The sequence below is a fragment of the Triticum aestivum genome, chromosome 5A (genome assembly GCF_018294505.1).
Source record: "Triticum aestivum cultivar Chinese Spring chromosome 5A, IWGSC CS RefSeq v2.1, whole genome shotgun sequence".
NCBI classification, from domain to species: Eukaryota; Viridiplantae; Streptophyta; class Magnoliopsida; order Poales; family Poaceae; genus Triticum; species Triticum aestivum.
In genome coordinates this window covers 591124514-591147729 of record NC_057806.1, presented here as the reverse complement: position 1 = coordinate 591147729, position 23216 = coordinate 591124514, and the positions used below count along the sequence as shown (strand labels likewise).

Sequence of the window (23216 nt, the reverse complement as noted above, 5' to 3'; positions counted from 1 at the left end):
ATAATATTCTGATCACAGCCTGACCTGCCCCGCTAGTAGTACGTTGAACTTCTCTGTGAACTAGGTTGAACTTTTGCTAACATTGCCAAAATGGGGCTTGCGATATATCGTTGGAAAGCTATGGACCTCAATATCATGACCCAATTTAAATTTTTGGCAAAATATAAGCGGTTTAAGAGCAGTTTTGAAAACCGTTTTTTCTTCGAACAAAAAACGTGAATCATATTTTCGATCGCATTTCTAAATTGTTTATCGGAATGAGGCATATAATATGGCGTTGGAAAACTGCTGCAAACCGCTCCTTCCACGTGTTGAAAGTTTTTCTCTAATTCCCTATGGTTAAAAAGTAATTTGAAAACGTAAAATTTCGTAAACCGAACAGCTGAGTTTGTTTTTTCGATGTCATTTCTAAATGGCTAATCCAATGGAGGTATATGATACGGCGTTGGAAAGCTTATGAAAATGCACTACTTTTTCATCTTGAAAGTTTTTTTTCTAATTTTGAATGGTTTAAGAGTAATTTAGAAAATGGTGAAAGTCCTATCGAATTCGTATTTTCGAGCTAATTTTTTAACCGTGCGTCTGAATGCAACAAATGATATGGCGTTGGAAAGCTTGAACAAATGCGAAACTTTTTGGTATGTATTGTTTCTCCCAATTCTTTACGGTTTTAACTCAGTTTCGAAAATGGCAAAAAATGTATTTTTGCCGTAATTTGTACAAACTTTATCGGAATGGGGCAAATAATATACCGCTGAAAAGCTACAGAAAATGCGAAACTTTTTCATGTTGATGGTTTTCTGTGATTCCTAGCCGTTTTCAATTAATTTCGAAAACGGTGGAATCATGCGTTCTGCCTTTATCGCGAAACAGATTCTTCGAAAATGCACCACGTGAAGAACCTGAACTTCTCGTCGCGTGTACCTGAACTTCACTCTGCTTTTTCACGTGCTTTTTTTGCTCGTAGGTCTCCATCCACTGCTCGTAACTCTCTATCCACTCACCGGAATTGAGCAAGTGATATACTAGTGGAAAGCTGTTGTAAGCACATAACTTTCCCGTGTTGATCGTTTTTTCATATTCGTGATGATTTTAAAAGTTTTTCATCTGAAATTCATTCAGCGTAGTAGTTGAACTTCATGTTGTTTTTACGTTGAACTTCTGTGACGTGTTTTCATTTGTAATTTTCTTATCCATTCGTCAGTGTTACACAAATGATATTCTTGTTGTACAAACCTCTCTCACAATAATTTTTTTAACTTTCTCCGGTGGAGTACTTGAACTTATAACGACAACAAATTTAACCTTTGCATTTTTATTCTTTTTAATACAAAATTCACACCATGTAGAACGTGAACTTCTGGTAGTTTATCAACCTGAACTTCTCTCGATTACGTGAAAATATCTAAGTTTTTTATAAATATTAATCTGAATTCTTTAATCCTTTTTTGTGAATTTTGAAGCGCTCCATTTTTAAAAGTTGAACTTCTTATTATTTTATTTTTAAACTTCGTATTTCCATTCTTTAATAACGAGGAAAATATGAGTTTTCTACAATTATCGAACTTCTCCATCTTTTTAATATGGACTTCCTGGTTTTATTTCTTAATATTTTTTTCAATTTAAACATGGTTGATTCTTCAATACTAAGGGATATTTGAGTATTTTAATAACGGTAAAATGTTAGTTTCTAAATAAACATCGAACCACTTCGTTATTTTCGTTTGAACTTCTAGTTTTTTTAGAAATGGGGAAAATCTATTTTTAAACATTTTTAGTTGTTCCTTTTTTAATTTGAACTTCTTCGTTTTATACTTTAGTAATGTGAAAAATCTGAGTTTTTCATAATCTTTGGACTTCTATTTTATTTTAATTTGAACTTCCTAGTCTTATTCTTAGAAAAAATATGTTTTTAAATAAGCACCATTTTTTTTTAAAAATAAACTTTATACTTTTATTTTTCCAAGAAACGGAAAGAATTTGAGTTTTTGTATATCCATCGAACTTTTTTTTAATTTGAACTTCCTCATTTTATTTTTCAGTAACAAGGAAAATATGACTTTTGTCATAAATATGAAACTTCTCTATTTTTGTAACTTGGACTTCTTGATTTATTTCTTTCAGTAAAGACAATATCCTAGTTTTGTAATAAATATTGAATTGTCCATTATTTCAATTTCAACTTCTAGAGTTTTCTTTTAATTTTAGAAACAATGAAAGTCCTTTTTATTATTTTTGAACTTCTCTATTTTTAAAATTTGAACTTCTTGTTTATTATTTTAGAAATGGTGAAACATCCGCTTCTAAGTGTCTTAGTTTTGAACTGCTCTATTATTTCTGTTTGAACTTCCTATGATCTTCTTGATTGTCTTTAGTGATTGAAGAAATTTGAGGTTTTAGTAAACATTGAACCGCTCCGCTTCTAGGTTTTTTAAGGTGTGTTGTGAGTATAACTCCCAACTTCGGTTGTCGGTGTATTTGAACTTATGCGATATTAGTAAAAAAAACAGAGCCAATTTGCGCATTTTTTGAGTTTTTTCTAAATGGTTAACCTTGAACTTCTCGACATTTTTCACTATACAAACCTTTTTTGTATGTAATAACTTTTCTATGTCAAATGTCTCCCTGAATGTATATGAGCTTACATAAAAAAATGTACGTGAGCTTCTTTTTTCAATGGTGTTTTCTTGCTAACATGGCACCACATAGATCCCTTAATTTCCCTTTTGGCTTCATATGTTCTAATGCAATGGTTTTGCATGACATGCATGTTTATGAAATTACAGAAGTTAATTGGTTCGAGGTAAAAGGAAACACTAAAATAATTTATCTCCATTTTTGGCATAACCACCGACACCTTAGGAACGTATCCATTTTTTATCTGCACTTGCTCGTTTTTTTGGAGGCTCCACTGCTCTATGCTGTAATTTCACAGCACGAGACTATACAATTTTTTTTGAATTACTACAATCTTCAACCTGGAGTCAACCTTGGACTGCACAATCACGTGCAATCAGATAAGAAGTTTTATGCATTCGTAGTTGGATATAATGTACAACAATCACGTATAATATGCATCAAACTTCAACCTCGAGTCACATTGGACTGCAAGACCAAATTTTAGAAACAATGAAGTAAGTAGAGAGGGGGTGGAAGGGAGATTCGTGCGGTCCTTTATTCGCTCCAGCGGGACAACCAACGTTGTTGCACGAGACCGGAGAGAACATCTCAGGCGAGGTTGATATTAGATAAACAAACTAACTGATATTAAGATAAACTCCACTGCTTAAATTATTGCCAATGACGATTTGGATCATTGATTGCTCTGTTGCTTCCCAGCTCCTCCAGACTGTAGTCCATCGTTCCGTGCGTGGAATGGATGACCGAACCAAATAAAACTTAAATGATAGTTGGAGGCAATGTCAGGTCGCCTCTTAGACCCCCAAGCTTGCCGGTGAGCAAACTGTGCACTGCAGCACTAGTACCTGCGGCCAAACTTCCGAAAAGCGCGCGCATGCAAACAAAGACCTACTAAAAAGCAAAGCAAAAAGAGTGCGCATGCGATGGCAACGTCTCGAACAATGCCGGTCACGGTTCTGCTATGGCCATTTCTTCCACGAGAGCTTGATCTCTAGCTCGTAGGAAATCTTCATCTGATCCATCGATCTCTCGGAAGACCCGGAGACAAGCCCGACACGGATGTCGCACAACATGTTGCGCTTTGCCTCTGGCGGCGCACGGCCAGGCGGAATGCTGCATGCTCGATCGATCGGTGGTCTGGTCCCACGATAAACTCCACTGGCGATTGACAGTTTGACACCCTCGACCAGTCGACCGACGCGACCGTCAGAGAACACAAGAGGCACCGGGTCAGGGGAGCCCAAGTGGAGACGCAAATTTCTTGAACGACATCGACGAGCCATGCTGCACCATGTTCGCAGTAGCATAGAACGGCAAGCATCACTTAGCATCTCTAAGAATAAACTGGGTGCAAAATTATGGACAAATGCAGCAGCGGGAACCGGGCGGCTGAGGCGGTGGACGTCTTGGGGCTACATAGTTGAACGGCCGGAGGTAGCAGCGGCAAACGGCTTGAGTGCTGTTGCGGCCGGAGGAAAGGTAGGCTCGTATAACGGAGGCTGGAGAAGAAGATCGAGCCCGGCGAGGAAGCCGTCCATGGTGAGTTGGAGATGCGTCGGCGAGGGACGCATGCAGGCGGGATACGGCGTGACCTCCCAAGGCGTCTGACCCCTGGACGACAGCTTGGCCGGAGACCGGGGCCTGTAACCCGGTCCTTGAGGCGGCGGAGCGGGGGCACGCGGCGAGCCTCTGCGCCCGTGTAGCCGGCGGGGGGCACGACACCGGCGACGAGGAGGGAGACGCTCGCCGACGGGGGGCTCGCGGGATGCGGAGGCTCTCGTTGGGAGTTGGTGGGGGCGCCTTGGGTAGGTCAGCCGGCGGGAGGAGGCGCGCGGGACGGCGAGATCCAGGAGGGTGGCGGCGCTCGGGGAAGGGGATCGAGGGATGCCAGGGTGGGGATCGGGGCAAGCGGGTGGGGTGGGGTGTTTTTTTTCTGTAATCGGTCTGGTGGGGTTTTCGGGAGTTCGGAAACAGCTCGTCGGCCTGGCTGTGATCCAAATAGTTATTCTAATTCTGAAATTAGAATAGTATTGTCATATATATATATATATAATTTGCAAATATTTTAGTGACAGGTGGGCTCATAGGACCCACCTATGAGGTCAAAGTGTTTCAGTGGCAGGTGTGATGCCGAGCGCCCCGGCTTAGCTCTTGGCAAAGACAACGTTTCTAGATTTATGTTATTTAAAAAGTCGAATAATTTGCAACTGTTTTAGTGACAGGTGGGTTCTATAGCCCATCTGTCAGGTCAAAATGTTTCAGTAGCAAGTGGGATGCTGAGCGCCCCGGCTTAGGACATACCACATGGCATCTCTTTGCCGTGTGAGGCTCCCAACATCTATTGTGTTTGCCAAGTGCGCTTCCTTTGCCGTGTGCTTTGCGTTTTCAACTCGGCAACAACATCTCATTGTCGCGTTGCCGAGTTCTACTCTCGACATATATCTGTTTGCCGAATGCCCGTGGTTTGGCACTCGGCAGAGAGCCAAACACTCGGCGTAGTGTTGCACTCGAGTAATGACGGGTATTCAGAATTCGATAGAGATCAACCTGACCGGCCATATTTCCTAGCCAAAAACCAAACTGATAGTACGGCAAGAGAACCGTGTGAGGTGAGGTGAGCTCTGTACAAGAAACGCATACGCTAGCAAAACAAGCCCATGTCTTGGGGAGCATGGTGGATCTGCGACGCATGCGCACGCGGGCAGGCGTTGAAAACGCCGAGAGCGACAAGGGAGCGACCAGCCAGCCAACCAAGCGCCGCCATCATGTCTCGGGTCCAAGAAAATGCCCAGTGCCATCACGACGGGTTCTCGTCATCTCACCTTTGATTCTGGTGCCTCCGGCTGTCTGCCCCCACGCCATTGGGGGGAGAAATATCATATGCGCAGCTCCAAATCGGGCAAGATTTTCTTTGAACCAACCGGCGATCGGTTGTGGCTGCATACACGTACAAGTGAGATCATGAAAGTGATTGCAACTCCAAAATACTCACACGCCAAGGAAGCACCATCTTGAAAAGACAGCGATTGCAACTCCAAAATACTACACGCCAAGGAAGCAAAGACTTAAGCTCGTGGCTAATTGGCAACACGACTTGGCTATAATATATTCCCTCCGTCCCATAATATAAAAACGGCTTTTACACTACGTAGTGTAAAAATCGCTCTTATATTATGGAACAGAGGGAGTACTACACTACCAGTAAACGACGTCAACTTTATTGAAGTTATTTTGGAGTCGTGGTCTGCCTTGTGCGGTTCAGCATGCCAAAGACTATGTTGGAGCCGATCCCTTATAAAATAGAGGAGTAAATGACGGAGTAAACTTTAGTGGGGTATATTTACTCCATTAAGTTTCGGTCGAACTCGGACCTAACCGATCCCTTAAATATAGCAGAGTATAATTTTTTTCTAACCTATGCAATTCTAGTTTACATTGCAACTACATATTAACACACATATAGAAACTAAACATAAATATGAATGTTCAAGCAAATCACGAATATAGCTTACAAACCGAATTATTCAAATTTAAACACGCTGAATGATCCAAATGTAGAAAAGAGCAATCCGACGAATCGGTTATGGCGATGAGTGGTTATGGCGACGGCGGCGGCGTTTCACCTTGACAACAACGGCGGCGGCGTTTCACCTTGATTCCGGTGACTGCAACGGCCGACAAACGGACTCGGAGTCGGGCAGAAGGGCGGCGAGGGCCAAGGGAGGCGATGAGGTAGCGGCGGGGCCGACGGGCAGTTGCCAGGAGGTGCGCCTGTGAAGAGGTGATGGGGAAGGGGGCGAGGAGGAGTGAGAGAGGTAGAACTTTACTTCGTGCGGTCGTGACTGTGTATATTTAGGTGTCGGATAGGAGGCGGAATAAAAAACTTGCTCCTCTTTAAGTTTTAGGATCGGTCAGGTGTCGGTTAGAGCAAAACCAAATTTTCACTCCTCCACAGCTGGATAGGGGATCGGGCAGAGTTGCTCTTGACCAGCTAGAAGCTAAATAATACTAGTAGTACAATACTACAAAAGCTATCACTATTCACTGGTGCACTCATCGATGCAAGTAGGGTTTGGCGCCTTGTGGAAAAAAAGTCAGAGCTGATGATGAGGGTGGCGGCTATGCCAAGAGTTACTTACTAGTAGAGTACACCATTTTTCATACCTATCTGAATTATCTGGTCACGGTTAGAGCTCAATCTTACCCACTCCACCCTCAATGCCAGCGTTGACGAACTGCGATCATTTTACACGCATCGTAAACCTTGCCGATAACAGCACTTCGACTTCGTCTTGTACTCCCATTGTTTCAAAATAAGTGACCCAACTTTGTATTAACTTTGATATAAAATTAGTACAAAGTTGGGTCATCTATTTTGAAACGGATGGAGCAGTAGCTAGGATCCCTTTGTTATTTGTTCGTGTATGACCGCAAAAACGCCTTATATATTCAGAAATACGTAGGGGTTACTATCATAATACACCGGCCACTGGGCGATCCATTGGTGAAGCAAGGAGGCAGCAAGTAGCGTCCCACCGTCCACCCATGGCAACCTCACCGTCCCACGTAGTAGTACTGTCTCCCCGTGAGACACGGAGGCAGGAAGTGCTTGGCCAAACAGTTCTTGTCTTGGGGGGAGTTCTGGTCCCGTGGTTTATGCTTTGTATAGTTGATTTCTTCTGATACGATCTGCGTTCCAGTGTGGTGCACATGGCGACGGCACAAAGAAGGGGTAGTTTAGACACTTCACACGGCTGCACTTGATTGGCCGACAAGTTTGAGAACCGAGAGGCATCTTTGCTCCAATTTCATTTTGTAAAGTTAGGCTCCCTTTCTTTGAATGAATAAGTAGAGGTTTCTTCTGAGCGGCGACTGCATGCCCACACAAGAAGACAAAGCAAGGGCCACATCAACAATATTTGATCTTGATCATGCATGAGAGGAAAAGTGATTGCTGCTCCGATAAATGAAACAATACAAAACCAGAAGCTCACAGGAGATTGATCAATGTGGTGATGTAGGCAAAGACCCTTCAACTATCTTTATAATAAAACTGGAAGAACAAGTACCGTGCAAATAGATTACTGAGCATCATGATACATGTCTTGGTCCCTACAAATGAGGTGGTACATTTGACGCGTGCCCGACTCAATGATTCGGAAGTGTGGGTGGGCGCCACCATGCCAGTAGCTTCGAGGCACCAAAAATTTAACAGGAAACTTCATATGGCGCATGGTGTGCAGATTAGCGTTTTGTGCCGCCTGGGCGAGGCCCGAAATAGTTCGTCACCAAACCCATGACAGCAAACCTGGCAATATTGCAAATTTCAGTTGAATAAATAAGCTACTATTTCTTTTTATGAACTTACATCAGGAAATCAAGGGCCAAATACTATAGCACTAGTAAAACAAGATATCGGAAACTGTAGACAAAGCATGGTATGTGGATATGTTTTTTCTAGGGGATGTGGATAATTGTTTTGGTAAAGCACAACTGTCTATGGAAAGTGAAAATACTACCCACTGAAACTACGCATCAAAATTTCTTTGGGGATGGGCAGATGGAGATTGTTTTCCTATGTAGGCCCCCTTCCTATCTCTATTCATAATAGTGGCTTGAGACATGTTGTTCAGTTAGTAGATGATGTTTTCATGCTAAAACCCATCCTTATCCTTTATCTCTCAACTCTACCAAGTAAACAAACAGATAGATAAGAGTAGATACTTGGGTGGTGATAAAGAGCAAACATCCAAACCCCAAATGATAAGTGGATATATGAAGTACCTTGAACACAGTTCCTGCTATCCTAAATATCCTATTGGCACATGGAATTACATTTCCACTTGGTTCAGAGGGAAGCAGCCTTTACACTAAGTTTCACGAACAATGATAACCAATCCACAAATGCAAAATGGTGAGAACATGAAAGGGCATTCAACTTTAATATCACTTTACTGAGCAAATCATTTCCATTAGTCAAAATTATTAGTGTGTGCTCTCCACTTCTTATTTACTTTGCACCACATTGCCAAACTGACCTTCACTAATATCCATGATAAGTCAACTCCACTGACAATAATGGAACACTAACAACCAGCTAATATCTACTCATGACAATCCCTTTTACTGTAACAAGTAGCCTGCTGTTTCACCATAGACATACAATTCTGCTTGGGAATGCGATCGATGCTTGAACGAACAGGTTGCTGATAACTGTTCCTTAACAATGCAAAGACAAACCATCCCTAAAATTTGCTCTGATAAATACACAACTACAGCACACAATGTCATTTGCCTTCTGCCTAACACTTGTTTAGTTTCTTTTCCCAAACGAGCTTCCATCCGGATTCCACTATAATATACTCCCTCCGTCCCAAAATTCTTGTCTTACATTTGTCTAGATACAGATGTATCTAGTGCTAAAACGTGACTTGATACATCCGTATTTAGACAAATCTAAGACAAGAATTTTGGGACGGAGGGAGTAGATGACAGAGCAGCAAGGTGGCATTCATGTGCATGCCAAACAAAACAAAAGCTAGATCTTGAAGTCTAGGCCACAACTGCTAGCCCATGAGAAAGTAAACATCCTTACAGAACTTTTTAGGCCATGTTCAATGCAAAGTGCTTCGAGAGGTTCTTGTGAAAACAAACCGGTTTGTCCTTAAGCACCGTTGCTTATTTGTATATCACAGATGCTTAATTAGGCACCTCTAGTATAGAAACAAGCACTGGTGCTTAAGAAAAACGGTTTATTTTTACAAGCAACTCTCTAAGCACCTTCCATTGTACTACCTCCGTCCGGGTTTATTGGTACCCTTCATATTTTGTGCCCAATTTTGACCGTAGATTTGACCATCAAAATTTAAGTTATATGCCACAAAACTTATATTGTTGGATTCATATTCGAAAGAGGTTTCCAATGATAATATTTTTATGGTATATAACTTATTTTTTGTTAGTCAAATCAAAGGTCAAAGTTTGACCCAAAATACAAGGGGGGCTAATAAACACGGACGGAGGTAGTACATGGTCCTACACTGACAGTTCAAAGGACTGTCAAAACATGATCAATAGGATCCAGCACCAGAACCAAACAAGATGAGCAAAAGTCAACACAGAAACACTTCTTTAATTTATTGTAACTCTGTAAGAATAAATAAAAGGCTTCCCATATAAGGCACATAATGTCCTTTATCAGGTGACAGTTTATTAGTTCCTTCTTGTACTTGGACAACTAGTAGAATATAGAAGAGAATGAACAAGCTGTCTATAATAATCGATTGATATTTTAGCCCACAGCCACACACTGTTTTTAGCTCCCAGGATTGACATGTCTAGTTAGAACATCTATGCGGTATGACAGCATTTTGCTAGGAACTCTGCCACACATGTCAGAAATTGGAAGTTAATATTCTTAAAAACAGCAAGGACCAAAGTTCAGGGTGATCTTAAGATCAATGTGAAGACGCATTTCTATAACATTAACAATAACATAACAAAAGGCCTAAAATAGCGTTCTGACTTACTTCCATCAAGACTTACAGAGTAAAGCCACAAATCCTATTCTGTCTCAACGTTGCAACTCATAAATCATTAATCCAATATTAAGTAGCTCTGGTAGCAAACGGCCAAAAGGGGGAAAACTACGACGCTGTTTAATTGCACAATTCCACCACAAGTTGCAAGAAAAAACTAAACGGCAATTGAGAATCCCCAGTAAATATACAAGTACACGATGTCAAGTGACCCACCCAGTGCAAAGGTAGGTATATGCTGCTGCTCGATTATCTAGATTTTAACTGTATGCTAGCTGAAATCCTAGATTAACAAATAAATAAACCACACAAATGTGAAGGAAACTCACATGAAAGCCATGGAGAGCTGCTTGAGGTCATTCTCGAAGTTCTTCATGTTCGCCAGCGACTGCGCGCAGAAGATGATGGCGATCCACGAGCACACCTTGTACTGCAAAACCACACAGCAAAGTCAACCTCACAACGGGACCAACACGAATCAAAATCAGACAGTGTTCTAGCAGCATCGGATTTACTAAGACGAACGCGACATCTCGGCCAACTATGAAGGAGCCTACAGATCTGTCTACTACTAAGACACTAGCTCGCCCAGATCCAATTACCCACCCAGCTGCCACTCCCTACCGATAAACCTAGATCGATGCGGTGCGGCGAGACGATGGGAGCGGGGACAGACAGGAGGCGCGAGGGTGGAGGCGTGGTGGGGATCGTTTGCTTGCTTGGAGTACGTACGTGGAGCATGACGCCGACGACGCCGAAGACGACGGCGAGGAAGCCCGCGTAGTCGACGGGCAGGTCCTGCGACGACAGCTTGGGCGGCGCGTACGGCCTCGCCGTCGCCGGCTGCCTCGGGTCGTTCGCCGTCGCCGTCGCGCCGCCCCCCGACGCCGTCGCCTCCTTCATCTCTCCTTTTTTTTTCCTGATCTGAAAAGACGATCTGAACCAAGGACAGGAAACCGAGAGAGAAGACAGTACAGTACACCTGAATGGCTAAAAAAAGTTTGGGCCCGGGCGCCCGGCCCGGCACGGCCCACGGCCTGGCCCCCACGCCGCCGCTTTTCGTCCGACGCGGGTTGAAAAGTCAAAGCGCGAGTCTTCCCGACCACGCCCCCACCACTTCACTCCGCCTCCGCTCCCCTTTCCTGTCGCCGCTCTGACGACACCCTGCTGCGCCTCCCTCTCCCCCACTTCACTCTCCACCCACCAGCGCCGTCCCTCCAAAACCCTAGCCGGGGAGCTCGGCCGGCCGCGGGGAGGTCGCGCGGAGGAGCTCCACCCTCGCGCCGCCGCCTGCCGCGCGTCGCCATTCCTCGGTAAGCCCTGCGGCTCCTCGCTAAACCTTCTTGTTTGCGTTGCGTGGCCGCCTGGGTTCGGCTCTCCGGGTAAGCGGTTAGGCTCGGCTCGGCTCCGCAATGTCGGGCTAGTCGAGCGGTGCTGGGGGCGCGCTCTATGCGTGCGTATTTTGTGGCGTGCTCAAACAGTACCTTAGGGTTTTAGTTAGTTAATTAGGTGTGGTGGTGGTGTTAAGCTCGGTTCCTGATTTTGGGTAGGAGTGCTGCCTTACTGTTGTGGTTTTTGGATGGTATTCGGCTGTGGCGTGCGTTTGGTTTTACTGGCTTGCTGGCCACATGCGTGGAAGATTCTTGGTGGTGGTGATAGGTAATTGAGGAGGGGTCATGGTCAGTCCGTCAGTGTAGGAGTGCAAGTTTGTTTTTATTAAGATACTGAATTATAGCCTACTAATCTGTTCGAATGCTCTGATTTAATTTAGTTTGTATGATTTTTGTGATGAAGATTCGAGTGTCCTGTAATGCATGTGGTTTTGAGATGCGCCCTCGTGCCGATTTGCATGTCGGCAAATCGACCAAGTTGCTGAAATGTTAATGATCTAATGCTCTGATTTAATTCAGTTTGTATGATTTTTGTGATGAAGATTCAAGTGTCGTGTAATGCATGTGGTTTTGAGATGTGCCCTCTTGCTGATTTGCATGTCTGCAAATCGACCGAGTTACTGAAATGTGAATAATTTCAAGGGAAGAAAGCAGAGTTACATGCTCTTTTAAGGAGGAAATAGATAGTGTTCTGTTATGCACCCTCATTTGACCTCAACTAATATTTCTCTCATGCTTAATTTTTCGACTGTAGGTACTCTCCCTTGACAGGAAACCAGTGGTCACCCAGTCAACCAGTCAAAATGCAGTTCCAGTCTGGCAACTGTGCCAAAACGTTGGCAAAAGTAGATGGATCTGGTGCAAAAGATTTGTCAGTCGACCGAAGCACATTTGGTTTTCCACAAGATGCTAATCAGGAATATTTTAACCGGGCTTGCCAGTACAGTTATCCAGTTTCAACGCAAGGCTTTCAAGATAAAGGATTTGTACCAAGCGTTCCAGATTTTGTTCTGAATAATGCTTCTGCTGCACTCAGGGAATATCAACAATTTGACCACTTTTTCAGACCACTTCAGCCTCTAGCACCGGATGGAAACCAGGTGCAAAATATTGGCATAAATACCGCACATCGCAGTAGACCTTCTAATGCATCCTCCTGCCTTGATCATGTAGAAGAAATAACTTCTCATGACACGGACGGTTATGACGACAGAGCTATCTCATTTGGGAGTAGCTGCAGCACAGGAATTGCGTGTTATCCATATAGCAGCCCTATGCAAAGCGATGACTGCATTGCAGACACGCAGGATGGGACCTGGGCTGCTCTTATGCAAATGCAACAGGCTTTGGAGGCGGCTAATGAAGAGTGCAGTGACTTGACTTTCAATAACACAGAACTTTCAGGTGGGAATACCATGCAGCATCAAATTGTTTGGGACAATGGCTGTTTAGCAAGTCCATCTTTCACCTCAAACTTTTTACCCTTCCCTGGAGAGGCTGAAACCACGGTCACAAATACCAGCGATATGTATAACTTACATAACTCTGCTGATCTCCTGTATGATAATGATCAAGACATATCATCTTTTGAGCTCAAAGTGAATGAACAGAAAGAAGCAACCACAAGCCATGTTTGTGAACATCGAGGTGAAATGCATTCTGCTGAACAGGGGGGATATCCTGGCCACGACGAATCTTTTGATTTGACAATAAGCCAGGACAGACAGTTCAGTTCATTTGTTAATGGTGCAGATGGATCTGTAGATAGTGAAATGAACCTTTATGATTGTGAAGAGCAAATGGAAATTGATTCACTCCTAAATTCATTTGGAGCATCAAGTGATACCTTTGCACAGACATATGAAATGTTACAGAAAGGGTAAACGGAAATTTTGCAATCTCATCTTATCATTGCTGTGACTATGTGACTGAAGTCTTGATTTCCCCCTCTCCTTTTAAGTTCAAACTAGAAACCTGCAAGCTCTCTCGCACAGAATTGTAGTTATTCTATTGAATATAAATCTTGAAACTCTTGCTACATAAAGGTGCAATTATTAGTTTAGTTGTTGATGCTCCATAATTAATGCCAATGCTTCTTTCTGCTGTTGCTGAAACAGCAAAATGATGCCTGGAAACACCTATAGTAATAGTGGTAACAAAAAAATGTAAGATATATTTTCAGTATGCTTTCTTAGCTAATGGCATTTTGATTGATTTAGCTTACTCTGCTAGGAGCACCAGAACTAATACTCTATGAGTGAAATATATATTTTTGGCACCATAGCCAAATTTGTTATTTTGCATTTCTGAAATTTTAATATAATTAAATGTGATGAAATGCAGTGAAAATATTGTTGACCTTGAAAAAAAGGCTAAATTAGCGGAAAGCATTTCTGCTACATTCATCACTAATACTGTCCCATATATTACACAAGCTGGGGCGACTGAGTCAACTGTCTCTGATGGATCTTCTTGGACTCAACAATATCAATCTACTTCCCAGTCATGTGGTTTATCTTATTCTTCAGCTTCTCAATGGGAAACCATGCCAGGTACTATTTTTCCTTTAGGGGATTGTCAAAATGATGTTAGTGAGTCCAATTCAATGACTAGCCTGGGGACAAATGGCGATCTCCTGTTATCTTTTGGCCATACTTCAATGCAGCAGCAGCAACAGAGTGTATCTAGTGATACTAATTTGGAATTGATTGACAATTTTGCTAACCCTTATCAAGAGTTTGTGACAGGCGTGGATGGTCAAAGGAGCCACCTATACCGCGACGAAGCACTGGCAACCCAAGGTGTATGGGCGGCACATCCTGGTACGATGGTACACTCTTCAACTGATACTGGATATTCAGATGTACAGCCGCCCATGACACAGACTACTACTGTTCCGCTGCCTGCTCCGAGCTTGTCCAAGGGCCCCAACTCATTATTTACTGGAACAGAGCTTAACAAGGTTGACCTACATGATACAGGTATGCAGATGCCTTTGACACAGACTACTGTTCAGCTGCCTGCTCCGTGCTTGTCCAAGGACCCCAACTCATCATTTATTGGAGCAGAGGTTCAGAAGGTTGACCAAAATCATTCAGATACGGAGCTTCCCTTGACACAGACTAGTCATGTTCAGCTGCCTGCTATGAACTTGTCCGAGTACCCGACCTCGTCATTTGTTGGAGGAACAAAGCTTAAAAAAGTTGACAAACATGATTCATATATGCAGCTTCCCATGACACATGCTAGTCATGTTCCGCTGCCTGCTACGAGCTTATCCGAGGATCCGAAATCATCATTTATTGGAGGAACAGAGCTTAAGGAAGTTGACAAACATGATTCAGACATGCAGCTTCCCAGGATACAGGCTAGTCATGTTCCGCTGCCTGCTGTGAGCTTGTCCGAGGAACCGAACTCATCCTTTATTGGAGGCACAGAGCTTAAGGAAGTTCATAAACATGATTCAGATATGCCGCTTCCCATGACACGGGCTAGTCATGTTCCGCTGCCTGCTGTGAGCTTATCTGAGGACACGAAATCATCATTTATCGCAGGAGCAGAGCTTAAGGAAGTTGACAAACATGATTCAGATACGCCGCTTCCCATGGCACAGGCTAGTCATGTTCCGCTGCCTACCATGAGCTTACCTGAGGACACGAAATCGTCATTTATTGGAGGAACAGAGCTTAAGGAAGTTGACAGACATGATTCAGATATGCAGCATCCCATGACACCGGCTAGTCATGTTCTGCTGCCTGCTGTGAGCATGTCCATGGATCCAGAATCATCATTTACTGGAGGTACAGAGCTTAAGGAAGTTGGCAAACATGATTCAGATATGCAGCTTCCCATGACGCAGACTGTTCATGTTCAGCTGCCTACTCCGAGCTTGTCCAAGGACTCCGAGTCGTCGTTTGTTGGAGGTACAGAGCTTAAGGAAGTCGACAAACATGATTCAGATATGCAGCCTCCCATGACGCAGGCTAGTCATGTTCCGCTGCCTGCTGTGAGCTTGTCCGAGGACCCGAACTCATCCTTTATTGGAGGTACAGAACTTAAGGAAGTCGGCAAACATGATTCAGATATTCAGCTTCCCATGACACAGACTGTTTGTGTTCAGCTGCCTGCTATGAACTTATCCGAGGATCCGAAATCATCATTTATCAAAGGAACAGAGCTTAAGGAAGTTGGCAAACATGATTCAGATATACCGCTTCCCGTGGCACAGGCTAGTGATGTTCCCCTGCCTACCATGAGCTTACCCGAGGACACGAAATCATCATTTATTGGAGGAACAGAACTTAAGGAAGTTGACAAACATGATTCAGATATGCAGCCTCCCATAACACTGGCTAGTCATGTTCCACTGCCTGCTGTGAGCTTGTCCGAGGACCCAAAATCATCATTTTCTGGAGGTACAGACCTTAAGGAAGTTGGCAAACATGATTCAGATATGCAGCTTCACATGACGCAGACTGTTCGTGTTCAGCTGCATGCTCCGAGCTTGTCCAAGGACTCTGAGTCGTCATTTGTTGGAGGAACAGAGCTTAAGGAAGTCGACAAACATGATTCAGATATGCAGCCTCCCATAACGCAGGCTAGTCATGTTCCGTTGCCTGCTGTGAGCTTGTCCAAGGACCCGACCTCATCCTTTATTGGAGGTACAGTGCTTAAGGAAGTTGGCAAACATGATTCAGATATTCAGCTTCCCATGACACAGACTGTTCGTGTTCAGCTGCCTGCTATGAGCTTATCCGAGGATCCGAAATCATCATTTATCAGAGGAACAGAGCTTAAAGAAGTTGACAAACATGATTCAGATATACCGCTTCCCATGGCACATGCTAGTCATGTTCCACTGCCTACCGTGAGCTTACCCGAGGACACGAAATCGTCATCTATTGGAGGAACCGAGCTTAAGGAAGTTGACAAACACGATTCAGATATGCAGCCTCCCATAACACCGGCTATTCATGTTCCGCTGCCTGCTGTGAGCTTGTCCGAGGACCCGAAATCATCATTTACTGGAGGTACAGAGCTTAAGGAAGTTGGCAAACATGATTCAGATATGCAGCTTCCCATGACGCAGACTGTTCGTGTTCAGCTGCCTGCTCTGAGCTTGTCCAAGGACCCCGACTCGGCATTTGTTGGAAGAACAGAGCTTAAGAAGGTTGGACAACTTGATTATAGCCACGTTGGATTTCCTCAGGAAAGTATCCTGCTCTCAGCAAGCAAACCTTCACACCCAAGCGGTTTGCCAGTTATGAAGTTTGATGACGAGGTGGGTTCACGGTCTAAGAAGCGGAAAAGGTCAACAGCAGATGTTTTAGCATCGCATGCACAAGCCATGTTCGAGGGTGGGAGACTGCAATGTAGAAGGTGATTGCTTGGAATTAGAAAATTGTCCTTCACAAAATCATATTTATTTTGCAGGAATCATGTATTTGGGCTCTTCTGTTTAACTTGCTTTGGCATACATGTTCAAGAGGCTAATGCATGCTTTGTGTTCTTTCTATGCAGGACACCTGAGTTGGCTTGGGCCGATTCCACATTGACTGAGAAGGTTGTATACTTGTATACCTCACATATTGCATGAAAACGCCTGTTGTCGCCACATCAATTTCATATTGACTGACAAGCTTATCGTGCATAACAGGTTGACGGTGAAAAAGCAATGACGGAAAATAGCACCTTCGTTTCTCGAGCTCGGAGAAGACTTACTTTAACGACCAGCTTGATTCAGTGTCTCCTTCCTGCTCTGTCAGCGAGACTTCTTGCAGCAAAAGTTGCTGATTGCGGTGAAGCCATTGTGTACCACATTTGTAAACTGATGCTCAGTGATATATCTGACCCAGTTCAACCTTTTGCCAGCGACACCAATAACTTCATGCAAAGTGAAAACATGTAAGCATCTTTTACTTTTGAATGCTATCCCAGTTTAACATACCAGCTACCATCCTAATTTTTAGTGCCTTAGGAGCGGCTTATGCAAAAATCTAGCGGAAAAAAAATCTGAGTTCGGTCGAAGCGCTATAACCCTTTCATAACCAGCAATTTCTTTCTTTCTGGTTTCTATGACTTTGAGAGTCTTCATCTTGTGATTTTTTGCCAGGCCACCGAACGAGACAAGCACCTCCGGAAAGGAGGAGGACTGTAAACTCTTATCTGAGGTTCTGGAAACCTTCGATGCGAGGCTTGACGGGCTACAAGGCTCCTTGTCAAGGTATGATGATACTTCAGTTACAGCTCGAAAGATTGCCTCTAGCATTTTCAATAGAAGACGTCAACCTATTCAAAATTTGCTGTTTTTATGCCTGCCCTCCCCTGTTTGTTTCAGAGTCGAGAAGTTGCCCAGCTTCCAGGACTACGCGTCGGCGCTACACCAAATCGAGCAGTGGGCCATGACCCATCAGTTCATAAAGCTGAACGAATACAAGAGACTGCACGCCGGCTACGGCTCTGGTCCTAAAAGGCCTCTCTGCGTCGGAGCCATCCGGAAGCATGCCGGAGGTTCTTCCGCTCCGGTCTCAGAGCTGAAAAGGGTCCGGTGTCGCTCACTGAAGTAGCCGCCCGCTCGCTCGCTGGCTCGCCCCTAAGTAAAAAAGTAGAGTTGCTCGGTCGGTGACTTGAGGAGTAATGTGTGGTCATACTGATGCGGTAGTGAGGAGTTAGGAGGGTGTTACGTAGGAGTTTAACTTCGTGTGAAGTAGCGTATTTTGGGATGGGGTGCAGGGACGGAACGTGTTGTGTCGATGCCCTTTTGCACACAGGGCAAGAATGTGCTTTGGAACTGAGACAGTGTCCGGGACCCTGTGCACCGCCTTCTCCGGCGGTGCCAGATGACGCGCCGATGGCTGTCGTCGCCGGGGAAAACGGCCCGGCTGTGGCGGGGTTTCCGTGGGTTGAGCTAGTGTGAGTGTTGGATGGGCGGGGTGTCGAGGGAGGAAGAGGCCTTCCCAGCTGCTGCTGCTCCCTGTTGTTGCGTTGTAATCACACTGACTTGACAAGAAAAGGTGATGGGCTTCCAACTGCACGTCAGCATTAACGCAAGTTCTTGCTCTGTATGGCACGTCGTACTTGATACTCCCTTCGTCCGGTATTACTTGTGGGAGAAATGGATGCATCTAGAATCTAGAGTAGACATATCCATTTATGCGGCAAGTAATTCCGAAAAGCTTGGGCATGAGCTATGCACCCTGCAGCTGCTCTATTTTAGGGCACCCCATAATTCCGAAAAGCTTGCGCGAGCGATGCACCCTGCAGCTGCTCCCTGTTGTTGCATTGTAATCACACTGACTTGACAAAAAGAGATGCTGGGCTTCCAACTGCACGCCAGGGTTAACGCAAGCTCTTAGCTCTGTGTGGCACGTCGTACCTGATAGGGCATGAATCTTGTTCTTGGTTTCACCGGTGCCACGCAATTCTGGAATGGAAGAGCTTGGGCGCGAGCGATGCCCCCTATTCTTATAGCATCTCCGATAGCTGCCCTGTTTTAGGGCAACATTTTGGGCTCGGAGTAAAATTTAGGACACCAAAAAGTGCTTTTTTTGGCACGAGAAAGCGTTGTCTCCAACAGGGCAACCAAACTTGAACTGTTGAAAATGAACCTTATGTTAAATCGAAACTGAAAGGAGCGTTGATAACTTGAGCAATCTTCTGTCGGTCATGCATTAGTACAATCTATAGTCTTCAGTTTACTGACGAACTGGTAGAGCTAACTGCAGATAAGTGAAGTTGCACCATGAACTGTACAACTAACAACAGAGAGGTTGCTAATTGCCGAACCAGAGGACATGGTACGTGTTGGGAAACCGGGGCCACCGAGCGGGTGGCGGCAGCCGTTTCCCCCACTTTACGTTAAGTGGATACTTATCCCTTGATCCTGAAGTCCCTATATAAAACAACGAGGAGCTATCATTGTACTATCTGATCATTGATTAATAAAGCTGGTCTCCTCCATACCTCTTTGTGTCATTTACTTTCGCGTGTTCGACTACTTCATCTACGACGCTCGCTCTCACTCCGCAACCTCGGAGCGGACTCGCCGGCGGAGTTGCGGAACACGTTATCAGCACGCTTTGCTCCATCAACTCTGCGTCAAGCCTGCATCACGCAGGCTTTCGTCGATCCCGCGGAGGTATAAGATCTGATCCCCTTTTTGCAAAAATGGATTCCCTTCGTTACAAATGGATTTCTTTCGTTACCGCGATTTCGTTTTTGCGATTAGTTTATTTTTCAGATTTCATCTACCTATGGTGTGGATTTTCCTTCCAAGAACCAAGCTGACGAATACGTCGCCGACCAATGTCGATGTTCTTGGACTAAAAGGAACTTGTTGACTGCACTATAAGGAGTCGGTACGCATCGCGATCCAGATGGTCGCGGTACCGCCGCAAAAGCACCAGATGTGCCATGCGCCGTCGGAGTTCCGGATGAACGCGACAAAGATCGCATCCCGAGACGTACTGGTAGCGACCCCGCTAGTCGCCGGCGTCACGCCGCTGGCTGCCGCCGCCACGTCCTGCTAACGCCGCGCTCGCGTGCCCTGCTGGCTGCCGTCGCCGCGCGCAGCTGCCGTCGCCGCGCTCGCGTGCCCGTTGCACGCGCAGCCGCCACGCCCTGCTTCGAGGGCCGCCGTGCCCGCGCAGGCCTACTGGCGCGCGCTCGCCGCCACGAGCAGTGGCCGCCGCCACCGACACGAGTCGGGGCCGCTCGCCGCGCCGCGCCATGGCCGCTGGCCGCGCCGCACCGTGGCCCCTGGTCGCGCCGGCCGCGCTGCGCCGTGGCCCCTGGCCGTGCCGGCCGCGCCGTGGCCGCTGGCTGCACTGGCCGGCCCTGGTCGCCGCTCCGGCGAGCCACGCGCGCCTGGCCAGCCCCGGCCGCGCCCGCGTGCGCGCCGCCGCCGCACCCCGACGCGGGCGCTAGGGGAAACCCTAGCGTCGCTACGGGAAAGGCCGCCGGCTGCTGGGCCGGCCCGGCTGGCTCCTGGGCCGGATGGGCCACGGCTGTGGGGATCCCTCCATAAAAAATAGGGGGCGCCGGCTGTAGCGCGGGATTTTTGTAATTTAGCCCCTGTAGTTTCCAGATTTTACGCAAGTTTTATTCCTGCTGTAATATTTCGCGTAGAAGCCTCTGGAACTGTCTGTTTTCACTGAAAACACGTATTTGGGCTTAAAAATGCCTTGGGAATTCAATTTTTGGGCTAGTTTTGACATACGAGATGCGCTTAACATGCTATCCTTTGTAACATGATTTTACTGTTGTAGATTAATTGTTTAGCACTCTTAATCATTTAGTAAGTCATATAACAGCATGTTTTAAATATTGGAACGTCATTTTAATTGAATAAGTTTATCAACATCGCATTTGTGCAAAAGATTACCTGCTGTAATCTCATGATTTTTGCATAAATTGCAGATGGCCGGAATTATCCACAAGGAGTTTGCTGAGTTGGCCCAGACGGGGATGAACTACCTGTCATGGGCTTCGGACTGTGAGATTTTTCTCCAGGGCAGAACCCTCCTGAGGGCGATCGGTAAGGGGACCCAGCTGGCCCCCACCGATCCCAAGTTTGAAACTGAGAATGCGCAGGCTCTGCATTTTCTTCGTCATCACCTGTCACCTACTCTGAAAGACGAGTATATGGCTGAACGGAGTGCTTCTGGCCTTTGGACCGCTCTTAAGCAGCGGTTTGAGCGGCTGAAGTACACTGTTAAGCCACGTGCAGAGGCAGAGTGGATCCGTCTGAGGTTTCCGGACTTCAAGACGGTTGGGGAGTACAATTCGGCTCTACACCGGATTTGTACGACTCTTCATATGTGTGGTACTCAGATTACCGACACTGAGAAGATTGAGAAAACCCTATCCACTTTCCACCCTGACGCGGCCCTGTCCGCACGGAACTACCGCCAGAGCAACTACACGAGGTATTCAGAGTTGATTGACGTCCTCCAGGTGGCAGAGGCGCAGGACGAGGTTCTGAAAAAGAACTTTGCCGCGCAACCACTTGGGGGGAGTTCTCGCCAGGAGGTGAATGCTCTCAAAGTTCGCAAGCCTCAACGGAAGAAGAGGGGCCGCAAGGGCAAGAAGAAGGGCCCTCAGCTCTCCGCCCCGGCTAAGCAGCAAAAGCCGGGCAAGGGGGGGCAGAGACCTCAGGACTGTTTTCGGTGTGGCTCGGTGGAGCATTTCTCCCGCCAGTGTCGCGCACCACAGGAGGTCGTTGATGCATATAAGGCCCGGAAGGCGCGTGAGACGCGCCTCGCCTTGGTTCAGGAGGGAGCACCACTGGCGCCCATGGCGGCAACCGTGATGATCTCTACGCCCCCTGCTGCGCCCATCGCGGCGACCCCCGTGGTGCCCATCGCGGTGGCTTTGGCTGTCTCTAGTGACACCAACGTTGCCATGGAGGTTGACCACATGGTGGCCTCGGCGGTGCCGCAACTAGATGTTGATGCTGCCTCCAAGATGATTTCTAAGGAGAATCAGCTCACTAGTATGGAGATTGCGGCTGAGGTCAATGGCTTCTTCACCGAGTCTACTTAGCATACCCCTTTGGTTATCATGATTCCATGATTTGATACAATAAATTCGAATAAATTCAATTTGGTTGTAAGCTCTATGAGAGCATAAACTTATTCTTTACTTTGGCAATTGGATGACATTTATTCATTTATTCCATTATTTATACATGATAGTATGTTATGTTCTGGAATGTGTGCATTTATTATTAATGTAGCGTCTTCCTCATTGCATTAATTATATGTCATATTTTAGAACGCGTGTGGCGCCCGAATGGAAGAAACGTGCCTTGCTGATAGCGCAACTACACATACCATTTTACGAGAAACTAAGTACTTTGAGTCTATTAAAAAATCTCCGGGAAGTATTATGACAATCGCCGGCTGCGGTTCGCACATAGTTGGCTCCGGACGAGCCACTATTATACTTCCTATGGAAACAACTTTGATCATTAATGATGCGTTGTTGTACCCGGAGTCGACTCGTACTCTTTTGAGCTTTAGAGACATCCGCGCCAATGGTTTTCATGATGAGACCGATGATGAGAACGACAAGGAGTGCCTACTTATCACAAAGCGGGATGCAAATGGTAAACATGTTATCGAAAGGCTTCCTTCGTTCGACACAGGGCTATACTACACTAAAATATTAGCACTGCCTGTGTACACTACCCTCAAGACCGTTTTTAGAAGCTCTGAACTCTTATGCCTCTGGCACTATAGGTTACGCCACCCCGGACTTAGGATGATGAGAAATATAATTAATAACTCGCATGGCCATAATGTTAACGTGAAGAACTTCCCGAATCCCGATGATTTCGTGTGCTCCGCATGCGCTAAGGGGAAGTTAGTCATTAGGCCATCGCCCCTCAAGGTGAGGGATGAAAATCCCCGTGTTCTTGGAACGTATCCAAGGAGACATAAGCGGTCCAATTCAGCCCCTCACGGGGCCGTTTCGGTACTTCATGGTGCTCATTGATGCTTCCTCTAAATGGTCCAATGTTTGCATGCTGTCAACACGGAACCATGCCTTTGCAAAATTGATCTCACAGATCATACAAATGAGGAATAATTTCCTGGATTATCGTATAAAGTCTATTCGAATGGGCAATGCCGGAGAATTTACTTCA

General features: G+C 45.6%; 3 protein-coding genes across 3 annotated transcripts; 2 read left to right on the top strand and 1 right to left on the bottom strand.

Annotated features, from left to right (window-relative positions):
- Positions 1–7572: 7572 nt before the first annotated feature.
- LOC123105071 (protein Asterix) lies at positions 7573–11158 on the bottom strand. Its single transcript, XM_044527053.1, has 3 exons — positions 10911–11158; positions 10508–10608; positions 7573–7948 (listed from the first exon to the last, which is right to left on the bottom strand). Exons 1-3 carry the CDS (start codon positions 11079–11081, stop codon positions 7885–7887), a joined length of 336 nt encoding a protein of 111 aa, XP_044382988.1. The 5' UTR covers positions 11082–11158; the 3' UTR covers positions 7573–7884.
- Positions 11159–11261: 103 nt separating this feature from the next.
- On the top strand, positions 11262–18633 carry LOC123105070 (uncharacterized). Its single transcript, XM_044527052.1, has 9 exons — positions 11262–11491; positions 12324–13448; positions 13913–14121; positions 14317–14391; positions 14551–16948; positions 17090–17132; positions 17226–17473; positions 17682–17792; positions 17907–18633. The coding sequence occupies exons 2-9, from the start codon at positions 12373–12375 to the stop codon at positions 18133–18135; spliced, it is 4389 nt and encodes a 1462-aa protein (XP_044382987.1). The 5' UTR covers positions 11262–11491; positions 12324–12372; the 3' UTR covers positions 18136–18633.
- An 888-nt stretch (positions 18634–19521) lies between these two features.
- LOC123107844 (uncharacterized) lies at positions 19522–22253 on the top strand. The gene is made up of 2 exons (XM_044529751.1): positions 19522–19706; positions 20987–22253. Exon 2 carries the CDS (start codon positions 20987–20989, stop codon positions 22109–22111), a length of 1125 nt encoding a protein of 374 aa, XP_044385686.1. The 5' UTR covers positions 19522–19706; the 3' UTR covers positions 22112–22253.
- Positions 22254–23216: the final 963 nt, after the last annotated feature.

Excerpts from the sequence above, each read along its gene's own strand:
- LOC123105071 (XM_044527053.1), bottom strand. The coding sequence starts at position 11,081 with ATGAAGGAGGCGACGGCGTCGGGGGGCGGCGCGACGGCGACGGCGAAC. Across the intron at positions 10,609-10,910 it reads TCGTCGGCGTCATGCTCCAC|TACAAGGTGTGCTCGTGGAT; the intron begins GTACGTACTCCA and ends GTGGTTTTGCAG. Across the intron at positions 7,949-10,507 it reads CAGCTCTCCATGGCTTTCAT|GTTTGCTGTCATGGGTTTGG; the intron begins GTGAGTTTCCTT and ends CAATATTGCCAG.
- LOC123107844 (XM_044529751.1), top strand. The coding sequence starts at position 20,987 with ATGGCCGGAATTATCCACAAGGAGTTTGCTGAGTTGGCCCAGACGGGG.
- LOC123105070 (XM_044527052.1), top strand. The coding sequence starts at position 12,373 with ATGCAGTTCCAGTCTGGCAACTGTGCCAAAACGTTGGCAAAAGTAGAT. Across the intron at positions 16,949-17,089 it reads GGGAGACTGCAATGTAGAAG|GACACCTGAGTTGGCTTGGG; the intron begins GTGATTGCTTGG and ends CTTTCTATGCAG. Across the intron at positions 17,793-17,906 it reads CTACAAGGCTCCTTGTCAAG|AGTCGAGAAGTTGCCCAGCT; the intron begins GTATGATGATAC and ends TGTTTGTTTCAG.